This window comes from Epinephelus lanceolatus, chromosome 22, assembly GCF_041903045.1.
Source record: "Epinephelus lanceolatus isolate andai-2023 chromosome 22, ASM4190304v1, whole genome shotgun sequence".
Lineage (NCBI taxonomy): Eukaryota > Metazoa > Chordata > Actinopteri > Perciformes > Serranidae > Epinephelus > Epinephelus lanceolatus.
Genome location: NC_135755.1, coordinates 1,625,662 through 1,645,677, shown reverse-complemented (window position 1 = coordinate 1,645,677; position 20,016 = coordinate 1,625,662). Strand labels below are relative to the sequence as shown.

At 42.3% G+C, this 20,016-nt stretch overlaps 1 protein-coding gene across 6 annotated transcripts in view; it reads left to right on the top strand.

Annotated features, from left to right (window-relative positions):
• Positions 1 to 20,016, top strand: part of npy2rl (neuropeptide Y receptor Y2, like) — a 174,967-nt gene that overhangs the window by 138,558 nt on the left and 16,393 nt on the right. For all 6 annotated transcript variants that reach the window (XM_078164179.1, XM_078164178.1, XM_033609785.2 and 3 more), the window contains 2 exons: positions 2,130 to 2,346; positions 4,176 to 4,308. In XM_078164179.1, the coding sequence (XP_078020305.1) occupies positions 2,191 to 2,346; positions 4,176 to 4,308 (289 nt within the window). In that variant the 5' untranslated portion in view covers positions 2,130 to 2,190. The remainder of the gene's footprint in view (positions 1 to 2,129; positions 2,347 to 4,175; positions 4,309 to 20,016) is intronic.

Sequence of the window (20,016 nt, the reverse complement as noted above, 5' to 3'; positions counted from 1 at the left end):
GTTTTTGACGTCTAAAAAGTTAATTGTAAAACGCAGACAGGTTGCTACAAAACACCCACGTTTGGTGCCTAAAAAGCAGCTCATACAAATAGATGGGTCGAAACAAAACACAAATGCTTTGTGCCCAAAAGCTGCTGGAAAAACACTGGCAGGTTGCTACAAAACACCAACATCTGATGCCTCAAAAGCTGATTGAATCACAGACAGGTCACTACAAAACAGCGATGTTTGATGCATAAAAAGCTAATTGTAAAACACAGATGTCACTACAAAACATCCACGTTTGGTTCCTTAAAGGCGGTTTATTGAACACAGATAAGTTGCTACAAAGCACCAATGTTTGATGTCTAAAAAGCTAACTGTAAAACACAGACAGGTTGTTACAAAGAACCCATGTTTGGTGGATAAAAATCAAATTGTAAAACACAGTTGTGTCACTTCAAAACACCCACGTTTGGTGCCTTAAATCACAAATGCTTCGTGCAACAGGTTGCTACAGAACACCAATATTTGGTGCCTAAAATGCTAATTGTAAAACACAGACAGGTTGCTATACATTTGGTGCGTAAAAATCTAATTATAAAACACAGATGTGCTGCTATAAAAAAACAATGTTATGTGCCTAAAAGCAGCTCATAAAAACAGATGGGTCACTACAAAACACCAATTTTAGTGCCTGTAAAAACACAGACAGGTTGCTACAAAACATCCACGTTTGGTGCCTAAAATGCAGCTTATACAAATAGATGGGTTGATACAAAACACCAATGCTTCGTACCCAAAAGCTGCTGGAAAAACACTGACAGGTTGCTACAAAACACCAACATTTGGTGCCTCAAAAATCTAATTGTAAAACACAGATGTGCTGCTATAAAACACCAATGTTATGTGCCTAAAAAGCTGCTGGAAAAACACAGACAGGTTGCTACAAAACAAGCAGTTTTGTTGCTTATTGGTCTCAAACAGCCATCTGCAGCTTGGTAGTCATCTCGCCATCATGTTAGAAACTTTGATATGATACGTATGTCATGTGCTAATGTAGCATATCCAGGGTGTGCAGAAACATAAACCAACATTTTCCTCAGCTGGCTGGGCTGATTATTGACTCACATCAAGTATAAAACAAACATAATGTCTTTCTGAATGTGAGTTAAAGCAGTCGGTGTTTAGACTCTTCTAGTCTCTTAAAGTTGAAGCTCCTCTGATTAACAACAATAAGCTGCATCATTTTATCTGATCAGAAACAAGATACATCTGTGACTGTGCCTCTGTCAAAGTCTCAGAGTTATCTGGTGTGTTTCCATGCACTGTAGATTATCTGATGATCTACTTTCAGATGTAATCTGATCTCATTTACACACTTAATCCAGGTTTCTCTCCAGGTTCAGGGATTAGGAATAACCCAGTAACATGTCTGATGAAGTGACCTGATTATTTGGCCACAGAAATCCGTAACCGTTGGAACAATGTGTTTTCAGTGTGAGTGAAACATGTTGAAAAGGAGGGCGTGCAGTATGTTGTCTGCCTGCTGTTTGGGATTATTAACACCAGAGTTGCTCCTGATTTGTGAGTGAAACAATGTTGGTGAGAACACAATCTGTTCTGCATGGTCTGTCTTTGCTCACAGCATGGAGGCTTAGTGAGGGTGTAAACTGGCTACTGACCAAAGAGCATGTAAACTGTGGTTTTGTAAGAATCAGCCTCACATAAATTCATGTCCTGCTTTAGCCTGATGACTCACGCTAATCTGCTGTCTGTGTACAAATTCTGAAACAAATGAAAAGACACGGTGGGATTATGTCCTTCCTGGCAAAATTATTCTCTAATAAATACATTCAGAGACTAGCTTGTGGAGATAGAGGAGCATTTAGCAGCTAAAGAGACAAGTATTTCACTCAGGAGGTGGTGGAGACCAAAAATAGAGCTAAAAGAGAGAGAATATTGGAATAGCATTCATCAGGTTGACACAAAAAATGCCTCCAGAGGGATGCTATTGTTGCTCTGTGCATCAAACACTTTGACTCGATAAGTAAATAACATGCTGCTGCTTTCTGCCCCCTAGTGGCCACAAAAGACGACAGTCAGCTTTTATTTACCCGTCTGTCCATCTGCTTCTTTGTCCCCTTCAGGCCGTGAGACAGAGTGTGTGACTGTAAAATGGAGCTGCCGGCTGAACATATATGACCAGACATGGAGGTCGTCAACACCACACAGGACAAGCTCCTCCTCCCGCCCCTGCCGGACTATGACCTGAATGCTGGCAGCGCTAACCCGCCGGTGTTGCCTCCGCTGGTGTTAGAGGGAGTGAATTTTCCAGAGGACCCCATTAAACTGCTGAGTGTGCAGGTAGGGGAATGTTTTTACCACACAAACTCCATTCCTCTGTGCAGCAGTGATGTAGTGTAGCACTTTGATACCAGATCAGATCACAGCTGGGACGACAGATGGCACTTAATCAAAAGTATTTATCCCTTTAAACCAACAGAGGACAGAGCATGGAAACATTTAATGTTGCATTAATAAAAAGTGAAGAACAGGTACTGCACACGTTGAGGTGCAGGGACACAGTTACATCCAATAACACATGTTGAATGTATTGTTCATTTTCCGAACATACTTTTTTCAGTCACAAACCTTCAGTTGCACTGATTAAAGCTGCAGTGGGCAGTTTTATCTTGGCTTCATTTGGCAGAAATCCCACAATGACCTTTGTGCATAATGTAGAACAAGTGGACTGAGAGAAAACTAGACTTCTGCACTTCCTCTTGCTTCTCTATCTGAAGAACACCTTCAGGCCCTGATCACACAGGAAGTGTTTCAGCTTTTTGTAACAGTTTTTAATGAGAATGAAGCTTTTTGCTCGCTGTTGTGTCGCGACGCGCCTGGTGTTTTTGCCGGAGTGCTCTGAACTCCTCGAGTTAAGAAAAACTTCAGCTCAGAACAGAAAAGTGCTCCACGTGATCTCAAACGTGATGTGAGAGGCGGGCCTTCTGTGGTGGTCATGACAACAAGTGTACAGTTGGTAACCAATGGAGGAGAAACTGGTGGTAGTGGTTGCTGGATACCCAGAGCTATACGACTTTACAAAGCACAGTTAGCACCATCTGAATAGAAAACAGCAGATAAGTGCAGTACTGTAAACGTCCATGATGGAGGAGAAGCTCCTGGACCAACTGGTGGTACTCCCCATGATCCAGCCTCTTTTTTAGGGTCTCATGTACCCACACAGATCTCTGTGGCATTCAACAAAAACAAAAAAAAGGCAGTGCAGTGTGCCTCGTGTTTCATAACCTGCACAATGCTTTCTGTGTGTTAGGGGCCAAAGGGAATTTCTTTAAATGTGACACAAACGTCCACCTGGACTCAAAGATGAACTGATTGGATACTTTGTGGTGAAAGGTCAATGTCGCTGTGACCTTTTGTGTCACATTGTCTTGAACACAGTGTCTCAAATTCCTTGAGGGAATTTCTTCTTATTTGGCACAAACGTCTGCTTGGATTTAACGTTGAAGGGATAAAAGTTTGATGGACAGAAGTCAAGGTTGCTGTGACCTCTCCCTTCTCATTCTTGTGATCGTGATATAAATTACTTTGAATTTGCCACAAACGTCCACTTGGACTGAAGAATAAACTGATTAGAATTTTGTGCTCAAAGGTCCAAGGTCAGTGTGACCTCACATAACTGAAGAATTCCTTCACTAATTCTGACCAATCTTGACACAAATGTCTAACAGGATAAAATAATGAAGGTCAAAAGGTCAAAGGTCAGCTTGACTGTGACATCATCATGTTTTAACGTCATATCTCAGGAACAGAAGGGGAGACATTTGGTCAGATACTGAATTCACTCTAATTGACTCTAATCTTGAAACTGTGCTAATTGTATAGATTGTTTGTTTGTTTGTTTGTTTATTTGCCTTTTCAGAGCTTTAAGAGTCACAGTTTGAAAGAAAGGGACAATATCAGTAACTTCTTTCTTTGGACGTGTTGTGAGCACATCAGGAGTTCCATCTGTCTCACACATATAAATCAGTATCAGTACAAAGAGATTCAAAACATTAAAGCAGCAGATGTCGTCGCTGGTCCTCTTTTATTTCCAGTATAGTGAACCGAGCTGTTGCTGCATCAAAACAACCACCTCTGACTGTTGTTGTTGTTGTTGTTGTTGACTGCAGGTGGTGTTGATCTTGGCCTACAGCACCATCATCGTGCTGGGCGTTCTGGGGAATTCTCTGGTCATCTACGTCATCTACCGCTTCAAGACGCTCCGAACTGTCACCAACTTCTTCATCGCCAACCTGGCTGTTGGTATGTTTACACACACACACACACACACACACACACACATGGTGGCTCTGATTCGATGCTGTCAGCCTCATCAGAGACAGGAAATCCTCTCTGACATCCAAAGACGACGGCCTGTTTGTGTGTGTGTGTGTGTGTGTGTGTGTGTGACGATGACTCAAACATCTGTCAGCTGTTATATTCTGTTTCCCGGTGATTTCCGGGAGTTGTCTGCTGCTGTGTGTTGCAGGGATGAAATCAAACATTAACTGTCATGTGTTTGACATTCAAACGTCCATCGAGGACAAACCGGCGTTATTGTTACGAGATGTAAAATGTCAGCGTGAAGAAGAGTATTTTTGGAGCTGATTCATACTATACGTTCATTAACATCTGTTTTATCTATTTTTTATTTGATATCCAGCTTGTTACATAATTCTTTGAGGACTATTTTAATTAGCGCGAGGAGACAAGGATCAAGAGGGACTTTGACTTGTGATGTTCTTTAAAGTGCTAATTTACTTTTCATAAAACATCAAGTCTCCTTTCTCTCATCAGTTAATGTCACACTGCTCAGAATATCCAGCTGAACTCAACGTGTAAACTGTAGCAGCTCTTCAGAAGCAATGGATTTTGTTTTTTCTTGTTTTGAATCAACTAAAATAAGAGTTGCAGAGGAAGTTAGCATCAGGACAAGTTAAATTTCTCCAGTCACCTTGAGGCGTCCTGTTCTACATATCTACCAAGTTTAGTAAAAATCCATATGGCGGTTAGGCCTAGATAAGAAATGAGCTCTCTAGCGCCCCCATTTTGTTTGATGGGGTCAATAATGGAGGGGTCCCCTCAGATTATGTGTGCTCATATGCCTACAAAGTTGCGTGGTGATGGGTGAAACCCTTGAGATGTTATACACCTTTATGTGATGAGCCACGCCCTCCGCAATATTCATTGCCTTATAGAAGCTCAGTTTTAGTAAGTTTTCCAACTTTTGCCAAGAGGGAACTTTAGATATTGGTCCCTAGATTATGTTCACCCAGTTTCATGCAGATCGCTCAAACTTCCTAGGAAGAGATCCATTTGAAGTGTTTTTCAAAAAATTCAAAATGGCGGAAAATCTATATAAGCGGAAGTTATGGGTTCTTGAGGCAAATGTGTTCCTCATGAGGAGAGGCATCTCTGTGCAAAGTTTCATGTCTCTACCACATACGGGGCATGAGATATGCCCATTCAAAGTTTGACATTTCAATGGGTTGCTATAGCGCCCCCCTTTGGCCAATTGATGTAATATTGCTTCATTGGCATCCTCCCATGACCCTCTACCACTGTGCCAAATTTCACATGGATTGACCAAGTCAGTGAGGAGAAAAACATGGAACAGACACACGCACACAGAGTGTTTGTCATTATATAGTCAGATAAGATAAAATAGTTGTAACATACTGTCGTCATGAATGCTGAAACGATAGAGACCAAAACCAGGCTGTAAAGTTGGATATTGTAACACGGGGGTCTGCGGGGACTGACTCGCTCTGGGAACAAGCCTCTAGTGGACATTAGAGGAACTGCAGTTTGCCACTGTATTCACTTCAGTTTTAATGTTGACTAAACTCCCTGTGCCTCTGCAGCCATGAATCGGCCGTTGTCAAACATGACCTGGCCCAAACTTGGCAAGCTGGAAGAAATAAATCAGACCATGTCTGATGCCTGACTCGGCTGAGACTCTGCATGAATGATGCCCTGGAATTGGGTCTAATCAGCTGGGCCAACTCCGGCTGCCAACACTGGGTTACCATATTTGGATACACAAAATCTAAGACGATATCTCGTCTCAAATCAATGTTGATATATTGCCCAGTCCCATTTGGAAGCGAAAGAAAAACACAGCACGATTGTTTGTAGTAGGGCTGGGCGATAAAATGATAGTGATATCTATCGCGATAGACACGTGATCGATAACAATAGAAAATACGTTCGATAAAACGTCTAATAAAACAGGAAGTTTGGTTGCGCCTTAATGCCTCGTGTCTGCAACTCATAACAAAACAGTGAAAGGAGAAAATAGGCTCGTTGGAGATGAACTGCGCCTCGCCTGGAAAGTAGACGAGAGCAGGCGGCTGCAGTGGGGGGCGGTGACAAAAAGCTGCAGTGAAGTCGGACAGTTTCCCGACAGTTTCCAGCAGCCTTCAGTCCGTACAGGAAGTCACAGACACACTAACATCCTGTCTGGAATGATGTCAGTTCATTAAAGTGATCAGACTCATATATCAGTTTGTTCTCAGTCTCCAGTTGTTTTAATTATGATAGATTAATTTATTAAAATGCTTTACAGGTGATCTGTAGTTTATGTTCATGGTTCATGAACTCTGCTGTAAATCAGCATCATATCAGTTTGACCTGTCGCCATGGCTACAGAGACTGAATACGCTGTGTCTGACTGTAAGCTTCATATTTGATACAAGACAACAGCTTTCATTAAGGCTCAGTCAGATACAGACAGGGCTTCACATCTGTACACATGTTAGTTTAAGTGTTAATATACAGTAGACTCTGTCTCGGAAAGGTCAGTTCGCCAGTTTGGCAGTACTTTGGATTTTATAATTAACCAGTATATTTATTTATTTGACTGTTTTTCATGGTTATGTTGACCTCTTTCCCCCTGTGTTCCTTTGTTCATTACTGAGGAAAGGTTACATTTAAAATAAAAGTGTTTAAATTTAAACACTGGGGCTGTTGATGACTTGTAGGAGGGGCTGTTGATGACTTGTGGGAGGAGCTGTTGATGACTTGTGGGAGGAGCTGTTGATGACTTGTAGGAGGAGCTGTTGATGACTTGTAGGAGGAGCTGTTGATGATGCCGCACGTGCGAGCCACTGGCGGTGGATAAACAGGAAACAGCTGATAGCAGGAATTAGCAAGCAGCTAGTAGCAAGAGGGAAACACAAACCTGACAGACACTGTAAAGATGAGCAACTGGGGAGACAAGGAATTGCGCGCCTTCCTTGTCCTCGCAAACGAAGAGGCCATTAACCATCAGATGACGGGGACGGTGAAGAACGGGCCGACTTACGAGAGAATCACCGAAGGACTGACCAGCCGCGGCTTCCCTCCCACGTCACTGTTTACGTCACACGCTGAGCTACACGTTTTGCCGCTGCCCATCTGTGTGTAGTTCATTTTTACCTGTGAATTTATTTATATATATTTAAACGTATTTTTACTCATTACACAGAGTTTTTCCTGGTGCAGGACTCTGCAACAGCATATCGACCAACCAACCATCAGCCCTACAAATATTGACGTCAGTATCTGCCACAAAAAGAATCACTTTGGTTCTTTGTCAGTTTCCACAGAAAGTTTAAAGTTTGGTGAATGTGATTCAACATTTGTCAGCGTCTTAATTTAAAACATGTTAGCATGTGTTTGCTGGGCGGCTCAGCCCACTGACAACAGGCTCCCGCGCACCTCCTGATCAGCCAGCATCAGATTATGAAACAAGTCCTCTGATCCATTTTTCTAACCGGGCAGCAAAGCAGCAGCTGCCAAAAACAGAGACAAGGTGAAAGGAAAATGAAGATATCACGTTTCATTTGGCCATCACGTGACCGGGGCTGATTTATGTATGAAATATAACATAAAGGAGGGAACTGTGTGTTTGTGACAGCCTGCAGAGCTTCACGTGATTTTAATGAGCTGCAGAATATCTCAACTCTGACCAAACATCTGTTCAGCGTTGTGACATAAATAATGTTCTCCCAGAGTAACGCCCTCCACACACGCCGACTGATGTCACCTCAGCTCTATTTATTTCTAATGAGATGAGCGCGAGGAGGCGACATTCACGAGTCCTCCGCCTGTGAAGTGACACACGATGCCCGATTGTGAAATTTCACACTGGTGCGTGATTAAACTGCACATCTACTGCCTGCATCGTCTTTGTTCAGAGGCTCTGGAGGTGTTTCAGAGTTGGATTTTTAAGGTAGTTTTTTTGCCTTCAATAGAGAGGATACAGAAAAGACACATGGTGGAAAGAAGTGCAGTCAGAGTCTTCCTCCCAAACTTCGATCTCATTCTCCTGACATCATCTCATTGACTGAGTCAAACCATTAAAAGATGAAAACATTTAATTAAAAAGCCTCGGTAGTAAACACCTCGTAATGAAGGCATGAATTAACATGAAAACAAATCAGTGGGCGAACACATCAGTGCAGGACTTAATGAACATGACGTGTGAACAGTGAGAGGGAATGGAGTGTGAAGCGGTGCAGGGCTGTGTGGGACGGGAGGGGAACCTCCTCTGCTCTCAGAGACATGAACAATAACATGTTTTATTCATGACACACATTTTAGGGGAAGCAGCAGTGACGGTGATACAGAGTCAACAAGCTGTCAGTGAATGTAGCAGTGAGAGATTTCAGCACCGCGGAGAGAGACGGGTTCAGAGGGAGACTTCAGGACCTCAGACAGCGACGGGACAGAGTCTGTTCCTCCTGTGATACAAACCTCAAAGACCTGTTTCTGGAACCAGCAGTAAGCCTTCAGACATGGTACCTAGACCCTCGGTGTGTTCAGACAGTCCTCTTAAATGTGGGCGGGGTTGTTGTCACTCACTGCTCCGTCCAGCACTCGCTGTATTTCCTCATCAGCGGTGACACAGATGGAAGTCTGCACCTGGTTTATCGTCCACAGAACGAGGCTGCACGCCCACATTTTCACAACAAAATAGAACAGGCTGCAGTGAGAGTCTCTCTCCATGGGATATTTAAAAATAGCAGCTTTGTGCATTTAGTCCTTCTCAGGCAAGCTTAGGGGTTTAGTGTTGCTGTAGCCCACAGGAAGTGAGGATTAGAATATATGACCTTCACATAATCCGCTCCATTAATTGTACGCCTGGACCCAAGAGATTCAGTTGCTCAGTTAAAGCCAGAGAGAATTCTACATTTTACAAACCAGCCTGGGAGGACGGAGGCCAAATCAGGACGACTCCGTTGTCTCCATCTTTTGAATCAGCGACCAGGGTTGACTCATATTTTCAGCTCCACCACTGTCCCCTTCAGCCTCGTCTTTCCTTCGTCTCCTCGCTGATCCGGCCCCAGTATCAGCTAAAACCACCACACACAACGTCGGAAATAAAGAAAGAAAAATCTCCTTCTGTTTCCTTTTAACTGTACGACTCTCTGCCAAATGTAGCCCGGGAAAATGTAAATATAATTCCATCTGATTTCACAGAGTCTGACCCGAGGACACACATTAACTATATAGAAACATCTTCTTACTGACGGTCTCGTTTCCTCATGCAGGTCATGAAGAGGCATCAGTACTGAACTCCTTGTAGCTGCTTTAAACATCAAATTATGTTTATATAAAGAGAGCAGCATCATGTGTCTAACACACATCAGCTGTTGCATATTAATAGCATATAAACATAAAGAAGGGTTGTGCTTATTTATTCCATATGGGCAAGTGCCACTTCACTGCGGTGAAACCTCACATATCACAGCATGAATTATTGTTGGAGGCCTCAAATAAATAATAAACTAAAATGCTGTATTCTAAATTTAAAAGCACAGATGAGAGAACTCTGTGCAGCAGAACACTCCCCGCTTACAACTCATAAAGTGAGGAGAAAAAAGTCACAGATTAAGACTGGAAAGTCGGTATCATGGTATAAAAAGGGACGTACAGTGTTGGGGTGTCAGCACTGGAAAGACAGGTATGCATAAGAACAGGACTTTGTGCCAGCTCTGATCTGTTGTTTCAAGGGACTTGAGTGGAGAAACATCCAACACACTAACACACATACGATGGCTTCACCCAGACGTGCTGATCACGGGGACGAGCAAAAAGCAAACCAGAGGCCAGCTTATCCTTAGCCCCCTTATCTTTCAGGCAGCCTTGGGATGCAAAGCAGAGCGGGATATGTTGTAAAACATCAACACAACAACCCTCAGGGGATTTGTTTTCTGGTGGCACACTGGCGTTAGTGGAGCGGTGTGGGTCAGTGTGGGTGAATGGAAAATGAGAGACAGTTTATTTCGGGTGGTAACGTGTTACGTGACATTGCAAATGTTAATATTCTAGCTGCTGCGCAGTGATGGGTCAGGTCCGGCATTTTTAGGCAATTCTGAGCAACAAGCAGAAGAATTGGAAGACATTTAGGAATTTAGCAACACAATCTGCCTTTTACATCAGCTGAGGCTTGAACTCACAACCTCTGAGACTAAGAATCAATTTCTATCTCACTGAGCTAATTAGTCAGTGACAATTCATGCGTAGCTTCACAAACTGACTAAGCCAGACGTGCAGGTTTAGCAGCCGTCCATGCATGGAAAAGCAGATTTCAAACCACTGTAAAAAATTCAGTTATCGAAACAACAATCTGAAAATACACATATTGCATCTAGACAGCATGGAGATGTTGGTAATTTGTTTGCAACAATGATTGATTTGCTCCATAAGTGAAAAACTGATGTTTAAAATTGCCATTTTTACATTGACTCCAATTGTTCACATTAGAGCAAAATTCAAAATGCTGTCAAAAATTCAGTTTTTGAGATAAAATTCTGATATTTTCCAAACATCATCTACCATGACTCTAGAATTTTGTCTTTTTTTTCATGAACATTGAAGATTTATTTAGCAAGAATTTGCATGTATATGTTTACAGTACCATTTACAGTCAAACATTTTGATGCACTGTAGGCTCAATTTTTGATAAATCAAAAATCTGCGAAACATAGTTTGTGTAGGACAGTCTGAAGATGATCTGTAGCAAGTTTGGTGTCAATTGAGCAAAAATTGTGGGAGGAGATAGGTTTAAGATGTTTTACAGTTTTTGAAAAAAACAGAGTGATGAACTTCATAATTTTTAATAGGTTTAAATGTACAAAAGTTTCTTCCGTATTGGGGCTACAGTTTGATGAAAGTTGTGAAGTTGTAGCACGTATGGTTGATTTGTTATGAATTTTCAAAGTTTTGAACTTTAGACGCTTGCTGTAGCGCCACCATCAGGACTATTGACTTGAGTTTACAGCTGAGGATATCTGGCATGAGACTGGACCTTTGTGCAAAGTTTGGTGAGTTTTCACCCATGGGAAGTATGATTTCCTCGGAAGAAGAAAGAAGAAGAAGAAGAAGAAGAAGAATACCTAGGATTACAATAGTGTCCTGGCAGCTTAGCTGCCCGGACCCTAATTATCACGTGGAATCTTGTTGGTAACACATTATATTCCTTTGACACTGCTAAAACTTACATTACTCTTTTATACCATGTGACTTGACTTTCTGTTCCTAATCTGTGACTTTTTTCTCCTAAAATTATGAGTTTAATCTCGTAATATTTCAACTTTTTTATTTCTCAAACAATTACGAGTTTAATCCTGTAATATTTTAACTTTTATCCTCGTGAAATTACAAGTTTAGGCTCGTGATATTCTGACTTTTTTCTCGTTCATTTACAAGCTCCTACTCATAATATTACAATTTTATTCTCAAAATCTAATATAATTTTTTTCTTTAACATGGCCCTTACCTTGCCTGGTACAAAAAAAAAAAAAAAAAAGGTTTTGGACACTATAGCTAATTTCTAACCTGGACATCCAGATGCCCCGCCCCTAGCAAATTCGAATTTGCACTGCACGGGGATCTGGCCCCGACGAGCAGAGCCCGCTGAATCACCATCGAACCAATCAGATCAGTCTGTCTGACAGAGGCGGGCTCTGGGCGGGTGTAACATGATGAGGACAGCGCTGCGTCGTAGGAGTCTAAAAGTAAACAGCCAAGATGGCAGCTGCCGAAGGACCGCGTCCATTCAGTTTAGCTTTGGAAGAAACACTAAGCCAACTACACTTATCTCTCTCCTTGAGAGAGGAACAGAAGACTGCCCTAGAAGCCTTCGCTTTGGGTAGGAAGGGTGTATCAGTGAGTGCAAGACTCAAAATCTTTCTAGATCTGAGTCTGGATTTCCAGGCTAGCTATTGTCACTATTTATGTCAGTTGTATATCCGTTGAATTTTTATATAACTCACCACGTTTTATTTAGGCTCCTCCACAGCCCCACCCTCTCGCCCAAATATGGTCACCTCTGGCTCCAAAAACAACGGCTGACAGCTGAAATGCCAAACTTGAAACCAGTGGGTGACGTCACAGAATCTACGTCTGTTATTGTTACAGTCTCCAGTAAAACTTCTTTAGTTTGTCAGTCATGTGAATAATTCTTAGACGCCTGAAGAGACCAAACATTAGAAACGTGAACATACTTGTGTGTGAGTGGCTCAGGAGGAAGAACAGGTTGTCCACTGATTGGAAGATCAGCAGGTGGCAGGTGTTAGCCTCGGTCACCAGTGTGTGAATGGATGAATGTGACATGTGGTGTGAAGGCCCTGACACACCACTCTGACGTCGTCAGCCCATGTTGGCTTTATTTAGGCCAATTTAGCTTGTTGAATCAGCGATGGTGGAAACTGTCGGTGCATGAAATCACTCAGTCAGTTGAGCTCTGCGCACGAGAAGAGAAACAGAAGTGAGGAAAGTAAACAAAGTGTTGAAGTCCAGAGGGAGTGAGACCGAAACAAACTTGTTCCATATGGTCAGATTATTTTTTTAATCCACTGAGCTCTTTAGCAGAAATGTTTCCTGATGGTTTGTGTTGGTATTCATTACCGCACGGTAAATATGCTCTGATTGTGTTATTGATGTGATAACTGCCGCTGTCTTTGCGGTGTGTTCATGTGCAACTTTTTGGCCGAGACACAGGTGATGCAAGCCCTTGGAGTGGTCGGAAGACTACAAAGGTCCATTTACCATTTATGTAGCAGAAACCTATCTTCTGCAAACCCTGAGATTCACACAGATTATTGAGGTCCACACCACCAGGATGGGAACCACTGACCTGAACTACTCCAGTACTCATATAACTCTGATATTCCACTCCTAAAATCATCCAATCTACATGTAATCCACTGTAACAGGAGCAGTGTAATAACCCACAACAGCAGGGAGGGATAAGTTCAGTGTGTCGGTAACTTTTATTCAATCAAATACCAAATATAAAACCAAATAAGTTCATAACGTAGAAGAAATAAATAATATGATCGAGTGAAAAGTGGAGCTTCTTTGATTTTGTGTGTGTGTGTGTGTGTGTTTAAGTGCATGAGTGTGTGTTTAGCAGTGTGTGATGTGCACTAACATCATTATATAGCCTGGAGTGTTGGTTGTTCTGAAAAGTGTAAAGAAAATTGGATGCAAAGTAAAACTTAACCGCTGGCTGTCATTAATAAATACACACACACACACACACACACACACACACACAGTGACTGCCTGTGTCCTGGAAAAACACTCACTTCTTTTCGTCTTTTAAGTTGAACAAGTCTTGGAAATGAAATCCTGAGAGCTCTGCTAAAGTTTCTGTTAAATTAATTGCATCTGGACATTCTTCGCCTTCTACGATATCTGCACATGGAAATGCTCTCATGGTTAAGATCAGAGAGACATTGTGGTTACAATTAATTAGGCTAAAAGCAGAGAGAAACTGCTAGCCTAAAAAACACAAAATACCTCCAAAACTTTGTGATTACATGCGTTTGTTTTTTTTTCCGACCCAGTTGCCAGAATAAATGTTGGCATCTCACATTTAAACAAACCAGTGATATGTTAAATTTGTACGTGTCATATTTTAAGAGTCAAATGTAAAAAGATCATTGTTTGGTTTAAGGTCCTTAAAAATGTGTCATCCAAAAATACCAGACTTTGTCTCAACAAACACGGCTGGAAATGTCCCAACATGTCGTTGAAAATATACCTGCAGTCACAACAAACACAAGGAGAAATGTCCTGATGTGGCATTAAAAAAATGCCTGGTATTGCCACAACAAACACAACCACGTCTGTCCGTCCTGAATTGAACTGACCAGAAATGTCCCAACATGTTGTGAAAAATACTTTGATGATTCATTGCAACAAACGTGGCTGTAAATGTACCAACATGATAAAAAAAAAATACCCGGTTTTGTTAAGAACAAGCACAACTGAAAATGTCACAATGTGCCGTTAAAAAAGTATCTGGTTTTATAGCAACAAACACAGCTAGAAATGTCCCAACATGTCATTAAAAATCCCCAGTATTGTTGCAACAAAAATGGCTGGTAATGTAAAAAATTATCCAATTTCGTCGCCAAGAACAAGGCTGGAAATGTCCACACGTCGTTCTTGTTGTTTGTTCGTCTTGAGCAGTGGTCTGCTGCCGTCTGCTGCCTGGCGGCCATCTTGCCAACGTGTCACACCATCCACCACCCCCTCTTTTTCCTAAATGAGAAACTCAGCTCATATGCATCCATTATGAGCTCTACAAAATAAACACAGCGGGGTTGGATGACTTGGCTGAGCGCACCACCTGCTATCAGTCAGATACTCAGACGACAGATAAGAGGCTAAAAGCAGCGTGAAGTACAGCTGTTTTTGGTTTGTAGCATTTAACAAGGAGCATAGAGATGTGGTTTATAAAGACATATAAATACTGTGTGGACAGATGCCACAGACTCCATTAAAAGTTTAGCTTCTCTCACTGCCCTCACCCGCCTGGCAAGAAACAAGCAGTCGTCTCTTTGAAGTCTCTTCATTGTCTTCACTGTGTTTGCTGCTCAGTCTCATCTGCAGAAGCCAAACGCTCGTGTTCTAAAGCAAAGTGGCAGAACATCTTATAATACAGTATAGCAACACAAGAGACCAAGCTGTGAGCCAGAGAGAGAAAATAGCTGCATGAAATGAAGCGTAAGAGACACATAATGTGAATCAGAGTGCTGCTGCCAATCTTTCATAGTTACATTAAAGGTTAGAAAAGTTGCTGCTGCGGTGCGTTGGAGAACAGAGACTAAGTGGGAATGAAATGTGTAGCAGAAAATAACAACCTGCTCCTTTAGAGACAAACGCTTCGCTTTAATGTATTCATGAGAGAAACTAAGCACAGAGACATGAAGAGGAACAGAACATTTAAAGTGAAGAGGAATCAAATGGAAGCCAGGCGCTAAGCGCAACTGAGAGAAAAACTATTTGTGAAAATAATTTCCTATGAAAGCTTTTCTTTACATGTACAGTTTGAATAACTCAGAGAAAGTGACAAATACAATTCTAACAACAAATGTAACAAAGTCTGCACGGACATTTTAGTTCGGCCTCGATCTATTAAAGGAAAACAAACGCTCTGTGTGTGAGCTGATACTTTACTGTGTGTCACTTTTCTTTCTTTACAGTTTTTATATAATAGTTTGCTGTTCTAGTTTTTCTCAAGACTGCCCGTTATCATCTAAAGCTGAAGAAGGCAGAAATCTGGAGAAGACAAAAAAGGAACATAACTTGGCGATATAGAACTTTAAAATAGGGGAAGGTTTGCTTTAGCACGAGTTTTGTCCACTTAGCCATTGCGGCATTGAACAAACTGCCTTGCTGTTGTGTTGTTGGTGCCGTGAGGTTTGGTCTGGAGATTCTGTGTATTGTCTCTTATGTTTTGTTTGTTTTGAACAGACTGTGAAGTCAAATATCCCTCTAGGATGATAAAGTCTAATCTAATCTGACAGAGGAAACAGAACTAAACGTTTAGCTTCTGAAATAAGCCTTAAGGAGTCTGCCTTAATGTGGAGTCAGACAGCAGCTCTGCTCTGCTCTCTGCTATGTTCACATTTTACAGAATGCCACTGCAGCAAATATCAAAACTAAAAACTGTTGTGCTACACTTGACAGAGCAAACACAACTAAACTTTAAGCTTCAGACAGCAGCTCTGCTCTGCTCTCTGCTATGTTCACATTTTACAGAATGTCATGGTAAATATCTAGAATTAATAGGTGGAAATAACGCTGGTTTTGGTAAAACTACTGATTCCGTGGTCACAAATTGACATATGTTAATATACTAACATATTACAATCATTATTACAGTATATGATTATATGATTTCTAGTTTGGATTTTGTCTCGCTGTTTTAAAATAACCATGAAAAGTAAACATTAATTTTTATTATTATTGCCCCAAAGACATAAAAGATGCAAAGCAATTTAACTTCTATTGCCTTTTTTAGTTAGTGAGGGAGTTAATGATATTTGCTGCAGTGACATCACTGCTCTTACTGCATTACAACAGGATAGCAATAACAGGAAACAGCAGTTTAAGTGACGGGAAGCCCCTCTGAATGTGTGTGTATGGGAAGACTTGTAGCAGTGTCACATATGTGTGAACTGATGCTGCTTGTTTGTCAGACACTATAACTTGTCAGGATGCATCCATAGCGTGGCTTTCTCTCGAGATTAAAAGACCCTCAAATGTCCAACTCTTTGTCTGAGCCGCTCTTATTTGAAGTCTTGTTTATGCTACGACGCTCTCAGCAGCTCCCAGCACACCTGGGTTTTAAAGGGAATGGGAGATGACACTGATCAGTTAAATCTATGTTAGGCCCAAAGCACACCAGCACCCCCTTTGCGCTCAGATTTTGTGCTGTTTAACTTGCAAAAGAGGAGTAGGATACACTCTTAATGCACTTGAGACATGCGCTTTAGATGAAGTGCTGCATATTGTTGAAACAGGGCCCAGAGTGTCTCTACCTGAGGCTGCTGTTACATCCTCTGTCCAGCTGCACTTCACTGCCTCCATGATCTCTCACCAGGACCTCTGTGTCTTCAGCGTGTCTTTGTGGTCTCGACATGTTTAACTGTACAAACGGGAGTAATGACGCACACTTACGCACAATCTCCCTTTGAAGACAGTCATGGTGTTTGGTTTTAAACAGAAACATGTCAGAAATAGACACGTAGAGAAAAGAGAGAGCTTGGCAAAGAGGTTCAAATGCCTGAAATCTAATAATCTGAGGTGTCACATACTCTTCTATCCATCATCCATGTCCTTTCCTCATGTTTTCTTTAATTAAAGGGTATTTCTAAAGAGCACGTAACTCAAACTATGCACATATATAACATTTAATAAGCAGTTTCCTTTGATATTTGGTGTTTTGTGAGCGTGACTCTGCTGCTGTTGAAGCTCCAGTTGACTGAAATGAGCAGCCAGGCGACGCTGAGCGGAGTAACAAAACTTAGACAAAGACCAGAGGACAGAAAGACTCTGTGACTGATGTGATGTGAAATGTGCAGGAAGGTAGAAGGTAGACGGCAGCCAAAAAGTTGTCGGTTCAATTCCCCACCGATACAAAAGGAGAGCAGACAGCTTGTGATAAACAAACAGCGAGCTGGACCAGCGAGGAGCGAGCACTCCACTCCCTCGCCCCCAGGCTCCTCAGCTCGCTCTTACATTATTTCCTTCGGTCTCTGTTTGTCTTTCTGTCTTAATATGAGCAGTCGCCTCATTATTACACGACACAGATGATCGTGTGACATCACTGTGCGAGCCAATTAAAGAACATGACGCTGAATGAAACAGTACAAGCTGCATTACAAGTGGAAACACAACAACAGTGGCAGATCGCCTCTTTGTTCACCTCTGGCAGCAGCAGCAGCTTGCAGGAAGATGAGAGCATGAAGAGATGCTTAGAAGTCCATGAAGGTGCCTGCAGCCGTGAGGAATGTCATGTTGGCATTAAACATAATCCAGGGATTTCATCCAGTGTTGGGAATATGACTGTAGAGTGGATTCACTGCAGTAGGTCGAGGCTACAAGGTGTGGATTCCTCTTGTCATGTGAGAGTTGGGACACTGGATCTGGATCTGCTTTACTTCACTGTTACCATTTGCACCACTCCATATCTGCTGCTGTTGATCAAGGTGCACCTTGATCACCTTGACTGTACATAAGTTTAGAGTGTCTTGTCTTTTAGTCATACTGCTTAGTTTTAGTTTTAATTGTATTTATTGTTTTTATTGTTGGTGAAGATTCTCAATCATTCAGGTCATGGTAATCGTAACTGGTACGACTGTTGCAGGCTATAAACCCTGTGTGGGTGGGAACCGTTGGAGAGTCGTAGGGGACACATGAGCTCTTCAGGTGCGGACACAAAGAACTAGCGGTGACGAAAGCCAACTGTTGCGTCGTCTACGTCGCCTCACGTCGCCCTGTGTCAGTTGCATTTGAACACACTACACGGACTATTACATCCAGACGGTCCCGGTGTTTCCTCCGCAGGCTCCACTTCACTCAGCTGCCCGATAAACCCGCTGCTTCTTCCCACTTTAACCTGAATAACAAACCAGGGCTCGGTGCTCCGGTTGGATCCAAACGGAGAGCCGGGGCTAGCTCAGAGACTAGCGGAGGCTAACTGGCTGTGCTTCCCTCCGGTCATGCTGCGGCTAACGCTCCGCTAGCCGCTCCCAGCTAGCTCCGGTTTGTTATTCAGGTTAAAGTGTGAAGAAGCAGCGGGTCTGTGGGGCAGCTGAGTGAAGTGGAGCCTGAGGAGGAAGCACCGGTTAGCCCCGGTTTCACTACAGGCAGATTCACTCGCTACAGGGGCGAGGAAATAAAACCTGAACAGCCAATCAGAGTGATCTCTCTCACCGACAAGCTCCGACGCCGATTCAACGATTGCTCAATCGGCTGAAAAGCCACCGACGCCAACGGTGCGGGACACACCGCAAAAACTAGGGTGACAGACGCTCACCGATGGCCCAACTTTGGTCAACGGCCGACCGTCGGCTTGGTGTGTCAGGGCCTTAAGTTTCAGAGTCTGGGTCAGGTTTTTATTGTATTATTATTATTATCATTATTATTATTCCAATGTAGCTTTTTTTTAGCTCTTAAATTGTGTGGCGTTACAACTAGGTGAGAGGGAAACAGCAGTCCGATTCTCTGTATGTCCTGCACATATAGCAAATTGACAAAAGAAAAACAAAAGCTTTTGAACTTGAACTTTTGATCAGTATCAGAGTAGCTGTGTGGAAACGGAAGCATTTGCGATTTTTTTTATCCTCATATGAGGTGGTATTGTGCCTTTTTTGAAAAAGAGGTGCACTAAAGATGGAAACACCTTTGCCAAATAAATTCTGATGTTGCAAACATTTAACTCACGACTGCTCAATTTCTGCCATTGGCGTCTTCCTGGATATTCTAATGACATAACTGGTCTTTGTCTTCAGACAGCATGAAACATGGCCAATACCACTGCTGTTTCTCTTGTAGGCAGTCACAGTTCTCAACCTCTCCTTGTTCTGTTCACCGGCTGAATACAGTCGTGTGTAAAACAAGGCCAATACAGTCAACTTCTGAACAAACTTTGTGTCGCCTAATTTATTTGCTCTGAACCAGTCAATGGAAACATGCCTAATTTGCAATTATTTTTTGTCAACGGTTCAAAAGTTTGCTTAAATTTGATTGAGAATTGAATGGAAACACAACTACAACTCATTTTCATCTATCAGTCTTCAATTTTTCAGTTTCATTCAGTTCCATATTTTCTGTTCTTGTCTCTCTCTCTCTGTGTTTTACTCGGTCTCTGTCCTGAAGCGTCACAGGTAGCAAAGGGCAAACTTTAGGAACGAGGGGGGACAGAGAGACCTTGCATAACTTTAATTTTTCTCTAACACATTTTGGCACAATGCCCTTATCACAGATTCAACATCAGACTGATTCGGATTCAGAGGGTCGCAGGCTTGGCCCGTCCCCCTTTTGGGGACACTGGGTCAGTTTCCGCCGGGCCCCTCCTGTACCACACAGTCATGTCTCACTGGAGGACTGATAGAGGATTTGATTAATGCAGCTGTACCTGCTGTCCAACATCCTCTCCCACACTGACCAAGAGCTGATCAG